At 44.8% G+C, this 21,247-nt stretch overlaps 1 protein-coding gene across 1 annotated transcript in view; it reads right to left on the bottom strand.

Annotated features, from left to right (window-relative positions):
• Window positions 1–21,247, bottom strand: part of RABL3 (RAB, member of RAS oncogene family like 3) — a 65,279-nt gene that overhangs the window by 20,203 nt on the left and 23,829 nt on the right. Inside the window, exon 3 of the mRNA XM_078656642.1 lies at window positions 7,633–7,762. Coding sequence (XP_078512768.1) covers window positions 7,633–7,762 — 130 coding nt within the window. The remainder of the gene's footprint in view (window positions 1–7,632; window positions 7,763–21,247) is intronic.

Genomic DNA, 21,247 nt, shown 5'->3' with positions numbered 1-21,247 from the left:
TGTGTCATGAAGCAGCAGCAATATTGTAATAAGGTGTTATGGAGCTTTAACTTAACAAAACAAACAGTGTGGCAAAGCATATTTCCTTTTTTTGAAAGGACCGGACCGGCTGTAAAGTGCAGTTTCCCGGCTCTTCAACAATATATATTTTTTTAAAGATGGATTGGGGAGGGAACAGCAATGCTGGATCAGCAGGGGAATGGTGTACACGAAGACAAGCAGCAGGAGCAAAAGGGGGGAGCAACAGAAAATGCCCCCGGAATCCCACCGCGGCCGCACCGGAAGTCAGGCAAGGTCGCCTGTGACGGGGGCGGGGCCGCGTCCGGACCGGAAGAGGAGGCAGGCGGAGTCAATGCGTCTCGCGCCCCGGGGCAACTGTGAGCGGTGGATAGCCCCGGGGCCGCGCCAGCAGGAGGTTGCGCGCCGCGTGCTGAGAGCAAAGTCCCCCGAGATTGGCCCGGTAAGTTCAAAAGGGCTGGGGGGGCTTGGTGCACTCGTGTGTGTGTGTGTGTGTGTGTGTATGCTCGTGTGTGTATGTATGCGTGCGACAGTGACGGCGGCGGGGCGGGGGGAGGGGAGAGGAGGGGGGGCCTTGGTGCACTTGTGTGTCTGTGTGTGTATGTGTCGGGGGGTGTGTCTCTGTATGTAAGTGCGTGCGTGCATGGGCGCTTGTGTGTGTGTCTGTGTGTATGCGCATGCGTGTGTGGTGTTTCGAGTTTCCCAGGAGACAGCGCCTGGCCACAGCGCGCGTGCGCGTTCGCGTGGCAGTTTCAAATCGCCATGCGCGTGGCCAGGATTGTCTCCTGGGAAGCAGACACGGCAGCAATAGGTTCTCGGCGGAGACTCGCTTCCGCGCGGCTAGCCGAGACCTAAAAAAGGAATGGAATGCTTTAATTAACCTCAGCCACTGGAAATTACTTGGGCCGCATCCCAATCTATCGTTATTTTGCAAGTATAGGATGGATCACATTAATGTGGTAGTTCTAAGACAAGCAGTTTCACAAATCCTCAAAACTCATTGTTCGTTCATCGTTACTGGCGAAGTTTACACATATTCATGTGTTAACTGAAGGACAGTGTTCGAGTATGGAATCTTGACTGTTAAAGGCACAGACGGCAGAATGGTGAACTTGGAGTGAGTCCTAAATCACTAGTAAGACTGGAAATATTTGTGTACACCATGTGCTGAAGCACTCTATACATTCTTTATTTTGAGGTCAGTGACCCCTGCCTTTGGTCTCCTTTCCACATAATGTTGTAGCGTTCTTTTGACCTTTTGTTCCACAATGAGAGACATATATATATATATATATATATATATATATATATATATTCCAAGCTCTCTTCCCTGCCAGAACGACGGGTCACTCGCGAGTGGGTGCAGTCTGCGGCGGCGGGGCCCCACAATCACATCACGCTCAATTTCCTCCAAAATTGTTTAGAAAATCAGCACTCGTAGACAGATCGGTAATGCCTTTCCTGAGTTTATTTCACAGTGTCAACAGACGCGTTTCAGCTACAAGCCTTCGTCAGTGTTGTTAACGCGCGCCTAGCAGCCAAACATTTTAAAGGGGTGTCATGTGACGGTATCTACAATGGAAGAGGGACTGAAACAGGTCAGACATCTGTTAAAAATAGATGATCTGGTCTGGGACCCTACATATCTAATAATGGTATTAGATATTACCAGTTTATATACGAACATAAAACATGAACTGGGACTAATTGCGATTGAGCACTTCCTGAACAAGAGACCGGCACGATATGCATTGCACAACTGTATGCTACTGGAGTTTGTAGAATTCTGCCTAGCCAAGAACATCTTCCTGTTCGATGACCAACTGTACACTCAAGTGTCTGGGACTGCGATGGGCACCTGCTTTGCTCCCAGCTATGCGAATTTATTCGTTGGCTGGTGGGAGGAGCGGGTGCCCATGGCGCTTGAGATGAACAAACAGGTGGCAGGTAAGGTAGTGAGGTGGTACCGGTATATTGATGACCTCTTCATCGTGTGGCAGGGGACGGTGGAGACGGCTCATCAGTATACCGAGGTCCTGAACAATAACACCTGTCCTGAGAATCTTTGGCGTCCTACCTGATGTTGATGTGGCAATTCGGAATATATATATATATATCTCCTTGATAACTCCTTCCGGAGATCGAAGGGGCACACATCTCTGCTGTAATACACCCGATATGCGTTGCAGATATTTTACCAACAGAATATATTCAGGTAACGATCATGTACATAAGGGCACTTGATGTAATTGTATTCACTTCTTCTTTAAAAACAATGTATTGCAAGTTGCAACATTAAGTATTTGTACTTTTCACAAATTTTGTACGGTTTGTGCTCTTAAATATACAGTTACATTTGTATATAACCTTTTCCAAGATGGCGCTTAAACTAGTACAAGGTACCTTCAGACAGTTCTCTTTTCATGCCTATTGTTGTGGTAACATAAAATGGATGATCATACTGTACTATGTTGTGTGAACAAGCCCTTTCGGGGCGAAACGCGCCACGAGAGGTTTATGATTACAATAAACCTCTTTTTGAAGGTTTAACTGCGGACTCTGGTGTTTACTTGGGACCCAAGTGCTCGATTGGAACCTCGTTCTCTTTGGCATATATATGTGTATATATATATATATATATTTCTGGGGACTGACAGCTTTCTATCTTTGTGTACAGTGCTGCCTGTGCTCTGCTTTGTATTGAATTGTCACTGTGTATACTTGATATGAATTGACCTAAACTAGTTCTGCCACTCTCAGCCAGCTCAATATTCGAGGTCATATCACTTTCGCTTTTCAAGTTCTCCACTAGTTGCCAGTAGAGAAGATGTACATAATTCAAGTCTCTCTGCACCCCTCACCCGTTCATGCACCGGATCTTATTACAATTCTAACTACCGCCAAAGAGTGATCCTTAACTCCCAACCACAACAAGAATCCTCAAAAACGACCTTGAGTTCTGAAGGGCTGCAAAGATTTCACTGTTCCAAATACTTCTCTCAAGTATATTTCAGACAGGGGGAAATTGATATGAAGACTTATTCACACAAATCAGCAACTATTACGTGGGACAAACTTACACTTATATCAGAAACACAAATTCTAATGGCCAAAGGATGTAGATCCTCTCCCGATTACGTTTTTTCCATCCGTAAACTCCTATATCCGGCTATCTATGCTGATTATCTCATCACTGACATGATTATCAGATCCTTTGGAACTCAAGAAAGGTCTTGTCAGAGCAAAGAAAAGACAAAAAAAAACATTGTTCCCTCTACTCATGTCAATAGTAGGCTCATTACCCAACTATCAGCCGTCGCCAGGTGTAGAGAGCACCACGTTGCTGTACAACTCCGATTTTTTAGATGTTTCATACATTTGGTACAGCCACAATGATTATTCATTTGAATAAAAAGGTTCTAGTTTGTCTTGAGTTTAGTATGAGGTGTTAGTAAATCACCTTCCAATAAGGCAGGGATTACATCCAGGTTACCAGATGTTAAGTATTTTAATTTGACGGAGCACCGGCATAAGTTATACCCTACGGAGCTTGAGACCGTGATACTTTGGCACATCAGCCTTTACATCTTTATCTTCGTCTGAGCTGGATTTAGGCCAGATTGAAACAGGTTCAATAGGCATTGGAGACATATCTTGTCCTTGCCTGTCGATGTTACATTTGAGGTGACTTGCGAATGGGAGTAATTAGTGGAACAAACCGGATGACCCCCTGTTTATTTTCGAGTTGAAACTTTGAAGCACAGATTATATCTGCCCTGATGAAGTTCTTCTACTAGAACGAAACGTGTTGGCTGCTTGGTGTATGTTTTTCAAAATCAAAGAAGAATAAAGAATTTTGAGTACTTTCGACACTGGATGGACATTCATAAATTCATTTTTGGACATTACTATTGGGTGGTGCAACCTACAGTTGGTAAAAAGTATTTTAATCTGCAAATATCACACTCTCAGTGAGATTCTGCAGGTCTGCTCTCGCATACAGTGGTGTGTGTGATCTCCACAGAATGGCTTTCTATAGAGGAACAGGGCACTAGTGAGAGTAAAGGAGATGGGGCTGAGTGATCCCTACTAAACATTGACTGCTCTTTAGAATGTATACGGCAAACCCAGTTCAGAGGAGAATGTTTGTGAGGACTGTGCATCTTACTGTACTGAGTTGTTTACAATATCATAAGCCTTTCGTAGCACGATTTAATAACCGAGGGTGAGGTAGCTTTCTTAGTGCAATCAATTTATTTGCTTTCCTTTTTGCTTCATAATAAACTATCCTAGAGCATGACTGAGATTTATTCTGGTCCTTCCAATAACATAAGCAGGATTGATCCAGTAAAGATCTTGGGACGTGCTTCCTACGCTACAGAAGGACAAGTGCAGAGATCTCCTGTGTGCTGGCCATACCCAGTCTGTGTGGGCAGTGAATGGGATGCAGAGAGGTACGGGATGTCTCAGCGGCGGTGGATATTCTCACAGATTACCCGACATCTGCCAATTTACTTAAGGGTTGCAATAATAGAGTTGCAGTCATTCAGAAACTCTCAACCAAGAAGCTGCTTACTCCCTTAGATTTACTTCAGTGATCATAGCCCTACACGTTCAATGAATTACACTAATTTGACCAGTATAAAAGATGTCAAGTAAGTAACTTTCTTACAAGGCATGTGAATTTGCTACACAGCAACGCCCAATAGTCGTACTGTGATGTGAAACTAACTTCAAAGGTACATCTTGTTGGACCTGGACCTTTTTGCAGGGTTATCCCCAAACATTTTGCCTTCTTCCTCCTATTTGATGTGACCTGTTCTTGTTGGCTCTAGGACTCTGCGCACTTTACTACTGCTGATCAGTACTAAAGTGCATATGCTTTCTGTGCAAATTGTGATTCTTATTGGTTAACCATGATTCGCATATTTGATTTACTGGTAAGTGCACTTGGTGTGCCCAGGGTCTGTACATCAAATGCTACTAGTGGGCCTACAGCACTGATTGTTTCACCCACATGAGTAGCCCTATAAACGTATCTCCTGCCAACCATTGCTGTGTCCGTGAGTGCAGTTTTATACTGCCATGTCGACCTGGCAAGTGCACCCCAGCTCAGAAATTAAAAACACATATTTTACTGAAGATGGTTTTTAAATTGTGTGTATGAAAATACTACTTTTAGAAACTGGGCATTTTTTTGTTTAACCATCCTGTGTCTCTGCCTGCCTGTGGAATCAATGTCTGGTTTAGACTGACAGGGGCCTGTTTGTGCATTCACTCTAGACAGTAATACAGAGGGAATTGATGTGTGCCCTGCATATCCTGGTGGCCTATCACCAGGCTGATGAGTCTTCCTGAGCCATAGTGGTGGGAGGATTTGTCACTGACACTTGAATATGGCTGTGCCTGGCCTCTCATAATGCTGTCTCCATCCCCCTGGAGTGTGTCTGGAGCCAGGACAGGGCAAGGCAAGAACTTGTGCACGGCAAAGGCTGTCCTTTGAAGACACCCAATTCAAACGCCCAAAGAAGTACAAGTATTGGACCTACCACCCTACACATTTAGAACACTTCTGGATCAAGAGGAGACTCTCTGCCAAGGAGAAGAGCTGTAAGGAGGAGTACTACCCCTTTGCTGTGTTTTGCTTTGCTGGGTTGGTCTGCAGTTGCTGTTTCTGCTTTGGACAGGAAAAGGACAGGACTTTGCTGTTTATCTTGCTTGTGAAGTTTCTCCAAGGGCTTGTGTTTGCTTGCCTCCTATCCTCAGGTCCATCAAAGACTTCATCTGCAGTATCCCCGAACTCCACTGCTGGGAGTAGTTCTGGCCTGCCAAGTGGTGCCAATTCCAGTTCTAGGCCCTTGGAGATTGTTCCTGCTGCAAAAAGCTACAAAAGCCTTCAAAACTGCTGCTTCTTCCTTCCAGCACCTGTTTTTCTGACACAGCACTGCTGTGCGAGAAATGTTTCCACGCACCGCCGGCGTGCTGCAAAAGAAATTGACCCTGCGCCTGCCTGCGGCCGAAGAAACCACAGCAGCCAGAGTTCAGTGCACCGTGTCTCCGAAGTCTGAGACCCCCACACTGATTCCGACGTTGGCCCTGCTGTGTGACTGAAAGAATAAATGCATCGTGGGACCACGGCTGAAGAAATCGACGCCACATCGACCTGCAGCACATCCGGATTTCTAGGAATCGCACCTGTGCATCAAGTTTTCCACCGAATCACCTGCATACCAGAACCGTCTTGGATTTCAACACATCGCTTCCCCTTACAGTCTGGATTTGTTACAACACTTGTCCTGCGTGCTGCAGAACTGATGCATCACCTCCCCAGGGACTCCGGAATCGAAGCATCGCTGTGTTTTCCAACACTTCCCTCCTCTGCTGCTGTTTTTCTTTGTGAATTTTGACGCATATGAGGTACTTTGTGTAAAATCACTGCATCCAGAGTCCTATGGACAGAATTGATTGAAACCTTTAAAAAGCCATATTTTTAGTTTTGTATGTTGGATGTTTTGATCTTGTTTAGTTTAACTAAAGATTGTTTACTTCTCTAAACAGGTGTAGTGTCTATTTGAAGTGTTTTCACTGTGTTACTGTGTGTGTTATACACAAATACTTTACACATTCCCTCTGAGAGAAGCCTGACTGCTCGCGCCAAGCTACCAAGGAGGTGAGCCGGGGTGATCTTGGGTGTGTAACTCCCTTACCCTCACTAGAAGGAAGGGTCCCTATTTGGACAGGGTGCAAGCCACTGCCAACTAGAGAGCCCCATTTCTAAAACATCCCTTCACTGGGTTCCTCAGAGACTGCCTATCTTCTTCTACACTCCATACATACCACTGTAACATACCACTGTACCAACCTACTCGATGTAAATATGCAAAAAACGCAATATGCCTTGTGAAACATGGAAAGCTGAATAAAGGTAGGTCCTTTGCTTCATGTAACGTGCCAGTTGCTTGATTGACAATGTACTCTCATTTTGAGATACAGGTAAGTTCTCAAAGGTGTGTGACTTGTTTGATTATGTGGATTTATTTCCAGCTAGAAAGCTCAGAAATTACTCCAGATACCAGAACACCAAGTGAAGAGTAAAGGTGTTTATTTCATGACTGAATTAAATGTAGTACAGGCTAATATGTTTAAGTTGGGGGTTGAACCCCATCGTTACATTACTGACAGAGATCAGAAGCCCCTTGCACACTAAATGGAGGGTACAAATACCTGCCTGTTTTAATAGAAAGAAAGTTATGGGTTCCAGGAATTATTCAGACCCTGCTTTGAGGTTTTAGAGCACTTTCCCGTTCAGCTGATCACCCAAAAGGATGGAAACCAGAGTGCATCCTGGTGTTGCAGATAAAAGAATCAGAGGAAGATGACAATTTCCAGAAGGCATAAGGTTTCTGTTAAGTGGGGAGGATAAGTGTTGCAGCTGAGGTCTCTGCTTTATTGCTAGATATTTGAACACATCTCCTATTGTGCCAGACTAGTAAACCATAAACATGATGCCCTCTTGGGTGTTCGCGCTATATAAAACTTTATAAATAAATGAACAAATAAAATGGTTGAGGCGATCATTACTCAGGTGTCTCTCTTGGGGATCATCAAGCTCACCGTTAACATAGTTGTAAAACACGGCCCTAGTGCTCTTCACACTACTGGCGCTCCCCACAGACCCGCCAATGTCCCAGAGTTCGGTGTAGTATGTCTTCTCCGCAGGAGTCCCCTCTTTGTATTCATGGATCTAAGAAGTAAAACAACAAGTATGTTTGTGGGTGAAAATTCAGCTTCTGGCAGTCAAGGAACACAAGACATTTCTTTGTACATGTCAAGGTACGCCATGATTCATAGTAACTGTGCAAGTCTGGCAGACTTTGGCATATTTGAAAAGGGGTGGACTCAGAACGAGTCGAGGATGAGCCAAGTTAGGTACAATCGATGTATTAACTTTAGAGGGTCGTGTTTTGAAACTATCCCATTACTGTCTTCATTGCCCCACTGCCACCATGGCTGGCCCCCCCATGAAGGTTAAAAGATCAAAGAGCAAGTACATTCTTGAGTCTAAGCAGGTATCTGCAAGTCAAAGAAGGTGATAGCTGCAGTCTTCTTTACTAAGTTAAAATTGAGAACTCTGCTTCCAATCAATGTACGAGAAAATTGCAAATAAACAATTGATGGACAGAATGCTGGACAATGCAAACATTCACCCCCAGTCACAAGGATCTGGGGTTAATCCATTGTTCTTTTGCTCACCACGCCACCCCAGTTTGGACCCAGCCATATGCAAATCAGTCTTGACCCTGTTCCTTATGAGAACAGTACAGCCGAACTGCCAAGCCAGTTCATCCCTGGACCGGAAACAAGCATCCTAGGGCCGGTTTCAGGGCATCAGCCCATATCAACCAGGCTAGCTTGAATCCAGTGGTGCAGTGAGCATGGGACCCACGTCTGGGCATATCCTTCCCACTTAGGGTGACAAATGCAAAAAAAACAATGGATTTAGGCCTAGGATGCTTGTTTTCAGTCAAGACAGGACCTGGTCTGGCAGTTCGGGTTGGACTGTTGCCATTGGGCGCAGGTTCAAGACTGATCTGCATATGGCTGGGTTCAAACTGGAATGGCATGGAGAGCAAAAAAACTATGGATTTAGGACCAGATCTCTTTACTGGGGTGAATGTTTGACTTTGTTCTGCATTCTGTCCATCAATTGTTCTTTTTGCATTTGTCACCCCGAGTGGGACGGGTATGCCCAGACGTGGGTCCCATGCTCTCCATGCCACTGGAGTCAAGCTATCCTGGCTGATGAGAGGTGAAACTGGTTGTAGGATGCTTGTTTCTAGTCCAGGGAGGACCTAGCCTGGCAGTTGGGGCTGGAATGTTCCCATTGGGTGCAGGGCCAAGACTGATTTGTATATGGTTGGGTTCAAACTAGAATGGCATGGGGAGCAAAAAAACGATGGATTTAGGCCCAGATCTTTGTACTGGTGTGAGTGTATTGTTCTGCATTCTGTCGATCAATTGTTCTTTTTGCATTTGCTCCAATCAATGTACAGCATCAGCATATCTGTTACTTTTATCATGAATACCTGTGATGACAATGCATATCATACAATCATACACATAATGGAAAAAAGAAGGAAGTAAACAAAGTCAAATTCTTAGATGTATCAGCCTAAATGAAAGCTGGGTAGTAAAAGTCTTTCACATACCACAGGATGTTTAAAATGTAATTTCTAACTGTATGGCTCTATATTTGTAATTTATAACTATAGAGCCCATAAATTCTACCTGTCACCTCTACTAAACCACTTAATTTTTTTAATTATCAAAGCAATTCTCTCAAAATAAATTTAAAGCAGGGGTGAGGATACTTTAAAGAACCCAAACTTTGCATTTTAAGATATAAATTTCTCTGCCTCAAAGTTATTTATTTATTTTTTATTTTGGACATTTATAGAGCGCCTGGTTACGCGCACCGGCGTGTCCCCGCGCTATGATAAGTGGAAGCTCCAGCCCAACCCACCCTCAAAGACGCCTACCTACTGTATAAATAAGTTTTAAGTTTTTTTCTGAACGTGGTCTCAGACGGTTCCAGACGTAATTCCAGAGGCAAGGCATTCCAACACTTGGGAGCCAGGTATCTGAAGGACCTCCCTCCCATACGGGCCTTCCTTACTCTCGGAACCTTCAGTAGCCCGGTACGGGAGGAGCGAAGATTGCGCGTAGGCTCATACCAGGTCACCAGACTCTGTAGCGGAACCGGAGCTTTGCCGCTCAGAATGCGGTGACATGTGGAAAGGGCTTTAAACTCCACCCTTTTCCCTACAGGGAGCCAGTGCAGTGCCTGGAGCGCTGCTTTAGAGGGAGATCTCTTGGGGAGCCTTAAAACTAAGCGCGCAGCTGCGTTTTGCAGCACCTGGAGGCGGCTTATGACCTTTCCCGTGGCCCCCAGATACAGCAAATTCCCGTAGTCTAAGCGCGATGTGACCAGGGCGTGCACCAGCGTCCTGCGAGCCGCAATAGGGAGGAGATCTAATACCTTCCTTAATGTTCTCAGAACGCTGAAGCACACCCCCGCCACCCGGCCAATCTGGGGGCCAAAGGCCAAATCCGCATCCAGCCACATTCCAAGATTCCTTGCCTCCTGACAAGGGACTGGAATTTCTCCCAAACAGGGGGGCCACCATGCCGATGACCAAGCAGACGGCCCTCCCCCCACCACGAGCACCTCGGTCTTGCTACCGTTCAAATTCAAACAGTTGGCGGACATCCAGGTAGCTTTCTTGCATGCAATCCCTGAAGATGTCCGCCGCAAGACCGGGTATACGTGAGAGGGAGATGACCAGCTGCGTGTCGTCGGCATAGGACACCAAGCGCAGACCGTATCTTCCTACAATTGTCGCTAGAGGTGAAACATAGAGATTGAATAAGGTCGGGCTCAGGGACGAGCCCTGAGGCACGCCCTGGCCCAGCCCAATCTCCCTCGAGTAACAGTCACCCAGACGAACCCGAAAACACCTGTCTGACAGGAAGGATCGAATCCAGCCAAGCGCTGCTCCTGATACCCCTCCTTCATTCAGACACTGTAGCAAGGTGGAATGTGCTACAGTGTCGAATGCTGCGCTTAGGTCCAGTAGGATCAAGGCCATAGTTTGGCCTTCATCCACACCCTGTCGCAAGGCTTCTACCGCCATAAGAAGTGCTGACTCCGTCGAGTGTCGAGGACGGAAGCCGAACAGGGAGTCATGGAGCAGGGAGGCCTCCTCCACAAACTTAATTAGTTGAAGATTCGCTATTTTTTCCGCAACCTTTGCCATATAAGGCAGGAGAGAGATGGGGCGGAGATTATCTAGTTTTTCAAAGCTGACATTAGCTTTTTTTTGCAGAGGGAGTACAATTGCTTGTTTCCAAGCAATAGGAACAGTGAGTCTCAAAAGAGGTATCTAGTAGATGGCGGATGTAGGGTTCCAGTGCCTGCAAACTACCCATCAGCCGTCTAGGAGTAGTAGGGTCCCTTGGGGAACCAGATTTTATGGACCCGCAAATGCGGATAAGTTCCTCAGTTGGCGGGGTAGAAAAAATGGTTAACCGCTGTTCCCCTCTTACCTTAGTGGTTTCCGTAAGCTTAGGACTGTTACCAGCCTGCTGGGAGAAGGCGGTGTATATCATCGCCACCTTGTTTGCAAAGAACTCTGCTATGCGGTCACAGCCCTCCGCCGAACAGAGCTTTTTGGGCACCACTGCAGGCTTCCCTACCGAAAGTGATTTGTAGATTGAAAATAATTCTTTTGTGGAGTGTTCCGCTTCTTCAATCCTATTGCCAAAGTACACAGTCTTGGCCTTCCTAATCAATCTGTGGTAGATACGCCTGTTAGCTATGTACCCTGCTTTAGCATGAGCAGTGAGGGCTGTCCTCCATTGTCTCTCTGCACGTTTGCATGCTACTTTGGCCGCTCGCACCTCCTCATTGTACCATGGCGCCGTTCTCTGAACACGGCCCCCCACCCTTGCTATGCCGAGTGGGGCCACCAGGTCCAGAGCCTCCGTGATCCGCTGGGCCAGGTTGGTGTTAATTTCCTCCACTCCCACTCCCCCAGGGTTGCCCTTCACAGTGAGCGCCTAATTAAATTTAGTTTGAGAGAAGGCCGCCCATCTCCGCCTAGGGTGTTTATCAGCAGATGGTTCTACCGGCCGCGCTCCCTGCATATGGATCAAAAAGGGTATAAGATGGTGATCCGACCAAAGTTAAGCGAACCGTTCAAACATTTGCTAAAGTATCAAACTCCTTTGCTGTATGCCCATGCTAGAATTGTATTCTTTTATATTATTATTCAAGGGAATGTACATAGTATTTGTATTTGATCTGTTAGCAAAAGGAAAGTAAATCAATGTACTTGGTATTCATTGCCTGTTTCACAAATGTAAACTTAAACGTATGTGTAAGTTTATGGTTTTTGCAATTCACAAAGACATTTTGCGAGCTCATTCTTTTACTTTCAGAGAATGCAACGCAAGACAAGCCCAATTTTCAGAAAGGAATGCTTTTTATTTTAAAAATAATTTTTTTTATTGAAGTCCAAAATTGCAATACATTAAATCCATTCAAACCAATACATCCATAAAAAGGAATTACCTTTAGGCAAACATAAAATTTCCAAAAGATCATATATAATACACAAAGCACAAGAAGTCAGGGACAAATACACACAAAACAAAGAAAAAGTAGTATTTTAACCACATACAGAAGGTACTAACCCCTCCTAATCTCAGTCAAAATACATACCTCATATTTTTCCGAACTTCCTAATACCCCCCACACGTAGTGCATAAGTGCGTTCACTTCTTCTAACTGCTTGCATTTTATGGGCCCATTCCAGGATGGAAGGAATCAAATCGGTGCGCCACCTTTGCAATAAAAGTGATCTAGCTACTGCCATCGCAATGTATAAAGATTTAACCAAATGGTCAGGAAGGGAAAGGTCTGGATCAAAACCAATAACAATTAACAAATCACTCGCTGCTAATTGAATACCACATTCGATTTCCAAATAGCAAAAGATGTCCTTCCAGAACTTCCGAGTCCTGGGACATTGTAACATAATATGCGACCAATTGGCTGAAGGATAACTAATGCAGCGAAAGCAATGCGGTGAATGATTGGTATACATTTTCGAAAGAGAGAGAGGGGTTCGGTAAAGTTGCTATTTACTAAAATTTGCACCTTTGAGAGTGCTGAAGTTAAGATTATTGATAGTTGACCACAATTTGGCAGAGATTTCTAGGTCTTCACAATCCATCCATTTTTTGATAGCCTTCTGCTCAAGATCTAGGGCCCTAATTGAGGCTAAGAGCTTTTTCCATGCCCCAGGTTTTCTGCCAGATGCATCTTCTAAGAGTTCGTTGGCTAGCTGATGTCGTTCGCTAATTTGAGAAACATCCAGCTCAGCAAGGAATTTATGGAAGATGTTATATGACCCCAGAAGAATAAAATCATTAACAATCAAATGCGCCATTTTGGTCATAGTCAGCCATTTTACATTCCTCAGAAAATCTGAGACCTTACGAAATCCTGCCGAAACCCACTTTAAAGTGGGTTCTGAGAATTGTGTGATCCCTGCTAGTGGTAAAATGTCAGCTAGTAGAGTGGTTGAGTTGATTACAGGAATGGAATATCTTTTATAAAGAGCCTGTCGTTTTTTAAAAAGCCAGTGAAGACACTTATAACGGACCCGCTTAGGGGAACGGTAAATTGACAACGGGGAATGGATTTGACTTTCCTTACACATTAACTCCATGAAACTATAAATAAAAAGATTTGACTGTGGTTGAGGTTTGAATCTAGATAAATACTGTGCAAATTAAGCATAGTAATAATCCATGAGATTCGGAAGGCCTAGACCTCCTTGATCCCATTCTTCATATAAAGTGCTAAGTGCAATTCGTGATGATTTTTTGCCCAAAGAAAAGCTGTGAACATAAGACTCTACTTGGGTGAAAAAGGAACCTGATAAAATACAAGGGATGGTTGAAAACAGAAAGTTAAACAGAGGAAGAACAGACATTTTAATCAAGGCAACCCGACCCAAAATGGATAACGGAAGAGAGTTCCAGCGGGAAAACAAGGCCTGAAATAATGTGTGTTGGAGGCTAGCTGCCTACCAGCGATAAAACTGTTCTGGTCCGAATGTATCAATTGCACCGCGTGATGGTTAAACCGAAGTGACAACAATTTAGTGATGATTTTATAGTCTGAGTTTAACAACGTTATCGGGCGATAAGAGTTTGGATCCTCACTGTTCTTGCCTTTTATCAGAAAGTTGACTATGTTGCCTTGTCTGAAGGACTCTGGTATTCCCCCCCTCCCCCACGAGCATAGAGTTTACTAAACGAAAGAAAAAGTCTGTCACTGAACTAAAAAATACATTTAAAAATTCAGGCGGAAACCCATACGAGCCACAGGCCTTGCCATTTAGCAGATTCTTAATGACCCCCTCCAGCTCTTCCATAGTGAAGGGGCTTGCCGTAGAGAGTTTCTCTAAATCCGAGCGTGTCGGCGGGCTATTGTGCTGCAAAAATCCTTCTAGCAAGGTCATATCCACAGTCTGATGTTTGCCATAAATAGGCTCATAATTCTGTAGCATTATTTCCCCAATTTTAACTGGGTCACCTATACGTGAGGCAGTTGAGGGGCATTTCAATGCTTTGATCTGATTTGCAGCAGCTTGCTCCCTGGCCTGCCATAAAAACCTGTCAGTAAAATTACTTTCCTCATATATTTTTTGGCTATATTATTGATAGGAGGTTTCACTCTGAGTGTAATAATTCGCACTGAGTCCACGCTTATCCTGCTCCAGCCAACGCTGATTAAACATAGAGGGGTTAATAAGAAAAGCAGAGTTAGACACTTGGATCGTCTGCTCCAAGATTCTCTTATCTTTCCTAACTTTTTTTTAACAATTTCTGCATCTTTTCCAAATATTAACCCCCGGATGAAGGCCATAAGTGTGTCGCAGACCACACTCAGAGGTGCAGACTCACTATTTCGTGATAAAAATTCCTTAATCTCGGTCCCAATAAAGCCCACCCAGTCCTCTTCATTAAAATATTGTCTGTTCAGCGACCACCGTTTAGGGGACGTAGCGCAGTTTCCTAAGAGTAGCTCAAGCACCAACAAGCAGTACAAAAGGGGGTGGTGATGGACGGAGCATCTGAACCAATCAAACACTCACACCCAGTCAAAAGATCTGGGTTTGACCCATCACCGTTCATTAGCCCACTCTGCCACCCGGCTTGCTTGAATCCAGTGGCAAAGTGAGCAAGGGACTCACGTCTGAGCATACCCTGCCACACTTATGGCGGCCAAAAGCGTTACAAAAGGGGGTGGTGATGGACCAACAAGGCATGATCAGAGAATCTGTTATATAGGAATCTTTGCTGGCTAAAACTCAACTTCCGTGAAACCCCCAAAAAATCAATGCGTGATAAAGAACGAAATCTACCTGTCCAACAAGTATACGCTATTTTGGTTGGAAAGGCCACACGCCATGGATCCTGTAGATCCAAGGGATCTCCATATTTTTGCAAGGTTCTTAAGGATTTAGGTTTCAACTGCTTTTTATCCTGCACTGACAAATCTAGTTTAGGATTCATTAGAACATTAAAATCGCCCCCAAAATCAGCTCCCCAGGTACCTGAATTAGGGACTGAAACAGATCCTCATAGGCCTTAAAGTTGTCCTCAACCGGGGCATATATGCTGACAAAAGTTATCAGTCTCTGTCTTTGTCTAAGAGAGCAGGTAACCCAGAACCAGCGACCGTGCAGATCTTTATCAAAATTGACCACCTCTGCCTGAAGTTTTTTACTCAAAAGTATTGCTGTCCCTCTATGGGAAGCGGAAGACGACGAAAATCCCTTATAGGCGGCCCAGGACCTGAACGTCAAAAAATCCGGCAGCTTTGCAGCAGGTATATGGGTCTCTTGTAACAAAATCACTGCTGGGTTTTCTGTTTTAATCCATGATTCATTTGCCTGCCTTTTCTTTTTATTATTGAGGCCGTTAACATTAAAAGAAATCACTTTCAGCAGTTCTTTACTAGCCATAGTTAAAACCTAAACAAGGCTTAAGCCCCTTAAACATCTTACCAAGAGTCAAGCTAAAAACGGATGTATAAGACCTGAATGGATTAAAGAAAAAGAAAAAAAAGGGACTTAAATATTTCCCCGTTATGCTCCCAACCCACCCCTTGTAACTCCTCCCCCTGAAATGTGGAACCCCCCCCCCCGACCACATCAACCGTATTTCACCCCCCCCACTAACCTGGGTGTCATGTAATTACACCCGAGTGATCTCACCCCTGACCCCCCAGCAATCCTGAAAATTACTATCAATTAATTACACATACGAGCGAGCATGCACAGTAAGGATACAGCCCCTACTATAATCAAATAGCAGCTATACAAACAACATAACCTTGACTGGGCCTTCCAATGAAAGAAGCAACGGGTAAGCATTGCTTAACCCACCTAACCCCCCAGTTTCCCTGCCAGTGGGGTTAGAATAATAAACAGCATCTCCATTTAAACCCCAGAGCCCAGCAAGATCTCTTTTAATAATTCCTGGGCTTCATCCAGATCGGAAAACATAAAACATTTGCCCTTAACCAAGACCCTCAATTTGGACTGCTGGGCGATGGATGCTTGTGCCCCATTAGCTTTAAATAGATAAAGGATCTTCACAAATTCTTTCCTCCTGCGCGCCACCACAGCTGTCATATCAGAAAAAATGCGACATTTTACAGTCTCATTCACTGCAAAGTGTCTCTGCTGGATTCCTTTAGACAATATCCTCTCTTTTATGTGATAGTCTGCAAAGTTTAACAGTATTGTACGTGGTAACATGGAATTCGGAAACCGGCGGGCAGGAACACGATGAGCCCTGGTGATGGTGAGATCGCCTTTAAACTCTGGGATGACCTTTTGTTTGATAAATGAGTTGACCCACTGCAAGGTTTGGGAGCCCTCGATTCCTTCCGGAATTCCCACTATCCGGAGATTGGCCCTCCGAAAGTTATTTTCTAACTCCTCCAGTTTGTTCTCAAGGGCATGCTTGCTTTTAACCGCCGCTTTGGCCTCTCCCATTACGATGGTCATCTGGTCCTCTAAGGCTGAGATCCTGGTTTCTGCCTCCTGCTGTTTAACTGGAAGGGTTGACATTGTGCCTTCGATTTTCTCTAGGCGTTGATGAAGAGAAGCAAGTTCAGCTTTCTGAGCGCTTTTCAACTTACAGATTTCCTCCAAAATTAAGTTTAGCAGGTCTTTGACACTCATCTGAAATTCACCAACTGGTTCCATATTAGGGCTAGAATGAACATGGGGAGGGTCCACAGCAGAAAAAGAAGAGCTCCCTTCCAAAATCCCCTTAGGAGACATCAAACCAGTTGAGGGTACAGGCTCTTGTACGGGAGCCTGAGCCTGTAGCTGAGTTGATAACTTGACTTGAGGGGTCGATGCTGTACTTGGGGCACTGGGAGCACTGGAGGTGATGAAGGCTGGTCCTGGTACATCAGGAATTTCCGAGGTTTCCGAGGTTCCTGGATGTCCCACTTGTCTCCCTTTCTGAGTGGTCAGCAGAGTTAGAGACGTTGTCTTGTCCTGATTAAACCAGTTTTCAAATTTGCTTGAGGTTTTACCAGACTCGAAGGGGTCAAGTCTACTACTACTGGTATTAGAGCTGATGGAGATATAACATCAGAAGGTTCCTTAGAGAGCTTGAGGGCAGAGCTAGAGCCGGGAGAGGGGGACTGCAGTGTTGCTTTTTTCAAGAATAATGCAAATTGTTTTGCTTCTTTTGTCACTTTAGCCTTTTTAAGACCTTCGGACCCTGAGATCTCCTGTGGAGTTATTCCAGGCATAACTATAGCTATGTTCTTATCAGCCACACCCACTGACCCGCCTGATACGAAGATGCGACAGAGGATGGTTCCTCTTCCTTTGAGCTCTCAAGAGTTAAATCAAGGTCAAGCAGATTTGGGGCATTCTCCTTACAGGCCTATCGGGCTGCCTCTTTTACCTCCCTAGCCTGGACTCGGCGAGTTTTGACCTTGAGGCAGGCATTGAGCAGTTTTCCCATTCTGGCCGCAGTTCCGCCGGAATGCCTCCTTACCACTCCTTGCCGCTCCTTACAACCCCTCGAGATAGCGTAGAAAGTACTTATAGAATATGCCTCTTTTATTTATACAGATTCTCCCAATGAGGCATGAAGTTCGAAAAACTTCTACACACTGCTTCTCCCAGGGTGCAGCGTGGGGTTGAGCCCAACGTAAAACCAGCGTGTTGCAGAATGCAAAGTAACGGAAGAGGCACCTTGCAGGAGAGAAACACAGTGAAGGCAGAATCTATCATGTTGCCGGTTATAGCAGGGCATGCAGGATGCAGAGAATATATGACGTTACAACGAATTCCGTTGCAACGCATGCCTTTACCACGCATGCGTTACAACGGAATTCGTTTACCACGCATAACATTTACCACAATTACTAGCGTGGTGACGTCATACGTCGTTAAGAGAAAGCGGAAGTTTATTTTCCGTTTTCTCTTAAACGACGCTGATGCCCGACGTGACTTCAGGTGAGTTTCTTTTTTGGGGGGGAGACTCCCCCAAACCCCCCAACCCCCCTTTTTTTTACTTTTTTACTTTACCACATATACCTTTACTACAAACCTCGTAGTAAAGGTATGCGTGGTAAAGGCTTTCGTGTTAACCACGCATGCGTTGTACTGCATGCGTGGTTAACGATTTCGTTGTAAAGGCTTCGTTGTAATGGCCGTTTCCCGATGCAGAGGTATTTATTAATGTTTACAATCAGCGGGGGCTCACTTACACACACAGCTTCTCGCAGGGTGCAGAGGTGTTTATAATGTTTACAGCCTATGCCCAGACCTCGGCATTTAAATAGCTGCAATGAGGAAGCAGCGCTCGTATATCAAAGCGGCCGCCACCGCCGTGGCCTCTCTCGCCTCCCTCTCCTTACCTCCGGCGGGCGACGTCAACACCTGGCAGGGGAGCATAAACGCTTCTGTCCGGCAAACGCTTCGGAGTTCAGATGGAAAAACAGACACAGCCATGCGGAAAAGGAATGCTCTGCTTTGCTTCGCTGCTCAGCCCCAGGCTCAACAGCGATACCGCAATCCTTCAGTAGGGCCAGAAGAGCGAGAGCGCCGGCCTCCCGCACGCACGCAAGGTACAATCCACCATTGCTGGGGGCTCGGCTCAGATCCCCTGTGGCTACGCGCCGTGGTACTCCGCAGCCATTCTGGCAATGTCTCCTTGTTTCGCAGAGCAGAAAGGAATGCTTGCTGTTGTTAAGTGGACGAATAACAATTGCTTAAAACTAAACGCCAACAAAACAAAACTGAAATACTTCTCTTAGGCAAACACACTCACACTTGAGGAGACCTTTGGTGAACGGTCAGTCTCGGACTAACCCCCTAAGCCCAAACCGGTTACTTAGAATCTAGAAGTAATGATGAATGACACTCTTGTCTTCGAGGCACAAGCCAAATCACTGACGGGTACCTGCAATGGTATTTTGAGAGGCCTCAAACCAATCATTGGCTTTTTTTGATCCTCAAACTAGGCAGACTATTATTCAATCCCTAATCTTGGCCCACCTAGACTACTGCAATTTCCTATACCTAGGAGTCAACAAACCAGTCACTTAAAGACTTCAGATAGTCCAAAATGCAGGAGCGAGGCTGCTTTTCTCTCTCCCAAAATGTTTGTTCCGCCTATGGGCTCTTACAGACTCTCCACTGGCTTCCCGTGGGCAAGCGTGTATATTTCAAAACCCGGTGCATTGCTCATTAGATCCTACACTCCCAGGGTGCCCACATTCTTGCCAATCGTATGTGCTGCCACCCAGACCCCATCAGTCGGCCAATCTTAACTTACCCTCTTAACCCAAGGAACAATGGCTAAGAACAGGAGGACACTCCTTCCAACTCTTGGCCCCTGTCCTATGGAACAAACTGCTGGTCTTCCTTAGAAAAACTCAATCGTCTGTGCTTTAGGAAATCACTGAAGACTTGGTTCTTTCCAAATTAGCTTCCCCATCACCACATTTCTTTCTCTCGGTGTTCCGGTACCATTTGCTCTAGGTTTAGCACTGGGAAGCCCTGTTGCAGGGGCAGCTATATGCTCTACAAGTCCTCTTAACAGAACACAACATAACGAGTAGTATTATTACGACTGTGGACGCTCCGCACTCATGGCAGAGACTGTGCATATAAAAACACAGGCAGTTGTTCAGGTACAACTTGTAAAATTGCTTTGTGAATCGCAAAAAATTGTAACTTACACAAATGTGTAACTTCACCTTAGTGAATCAGGCTCTCGGTATTTAACATTTACATGGTGTCACTAGGACATCTGCTGGATAAGGCTGGCACCTCCATTCACCAGTATGCAGAATACTCCTCTTTATCTTAAAGTTGCCTGTCCTTCCAATATTTTGTTACATGCACGGAGATATGGATGGCTACATTGTACCTCAAACTAATCCCACTGAAGCGTGGGTCTTTCCTTCTCGCTGTCCCGACCCAAGTAAGATAACCCAAGTGCAGTCCTAACGGTCTATGTTAGCCTTATGTGTCAATTCTCCTATTTTAGTGTCAACAGCTAAGTCTTTGGGATTTTTCTTGTTTCAAACTTGACCTTTCAACAACATATCTAGCTCTACAACAGCCCAGCTACCCACCTGTTCAATCAAGTTAGTAAAACAAATCAAATAGGAATTGTGTCATCTAAATGGATACCACACTTTTTTAACCCACTTTAGGCAAAAAGTGCATTTCTTTAAATCGTTCCCTCAAATATTTTTAACCAGAATGCCATTTACCATGTTGTCAAAACCAACCATGTTAATGCTCCTCATTTTTCAGCAAATCCCTTTCTTGCCTAGATCACATTGATCCTACTCCATTTTTCTCTTCTTGGTTTTTATTTTGGGATCTGGGGGGCAGACTCACCTGAGGTCCTGCATTTTTATTGTGTTTGTACATGGGGAAACATCACCTGTTTGGTTTATCTTACATTGCCGCTGTTCACCTCTATCTTTGTCAAACTCCTCCCAACATGCCTCTCCTTTCCGGGCTTCATTTTTACTTCCTTTTCTTTGTTTTATCTTTTGTAAACTCATGTCGGTCACCACACTGGCCTTCCCTGTTTTGGTGCTGCTTCCTTTATAGGCCTATTCCACCACCTCACCCCTTTTTAGGTATACTGCGTATTTTCTATAAAAAATTCTCCAAAACCACCATTTAGCGTTGTGATGTTCGCCTCCTTCGTTTACAGTTCTTTCGATTTCTTGAGCACAAAAATTGAAAATGAGAATAAATTAACACAAATAGAGAGAAGAATACAGGATATGTTATCGAATGCTAACCAGCTTTTTAGGACTATGGCAATCAAAGTCCCCAAATGAAGTTTCAAATGTGTGGAATTGTACCACAACTGCAAATAGGAGGAAACGTATAGAAACTGCTCTTAAGAAGAGGATGTCGGTGGATAAGAACACTCTACATTGAAATGTCAAAGGGATGAGTGAAAATGTTTTATTACATTTCTTCCTTTGAAAACCAAGGTAATTTAAAAAATCTAAATTCTAACATTATAGATATGGTCTTGGAAGAACAAGGACAGCAGCAGTACGAGGGTATGAGCACACAAG

Source organism: Lissotriton helveticus, chromosome 8 (genome assembly GCF_964261635.1).
Source record: "Lissotriton helveticus chromosome 8, aLisHel1.1, whole genome shotgun sequence".
Taxonomy (NCBI): domain Eukaryota; kingdom Metazoa; phylum Chordata; class Amphibia; order Caudata; family Salamandridae; genus Lissotriton; species Lissotriton helveticus.
This window is presented reverse-complemented; position numbering and strand designations above follow the sequence as displayed.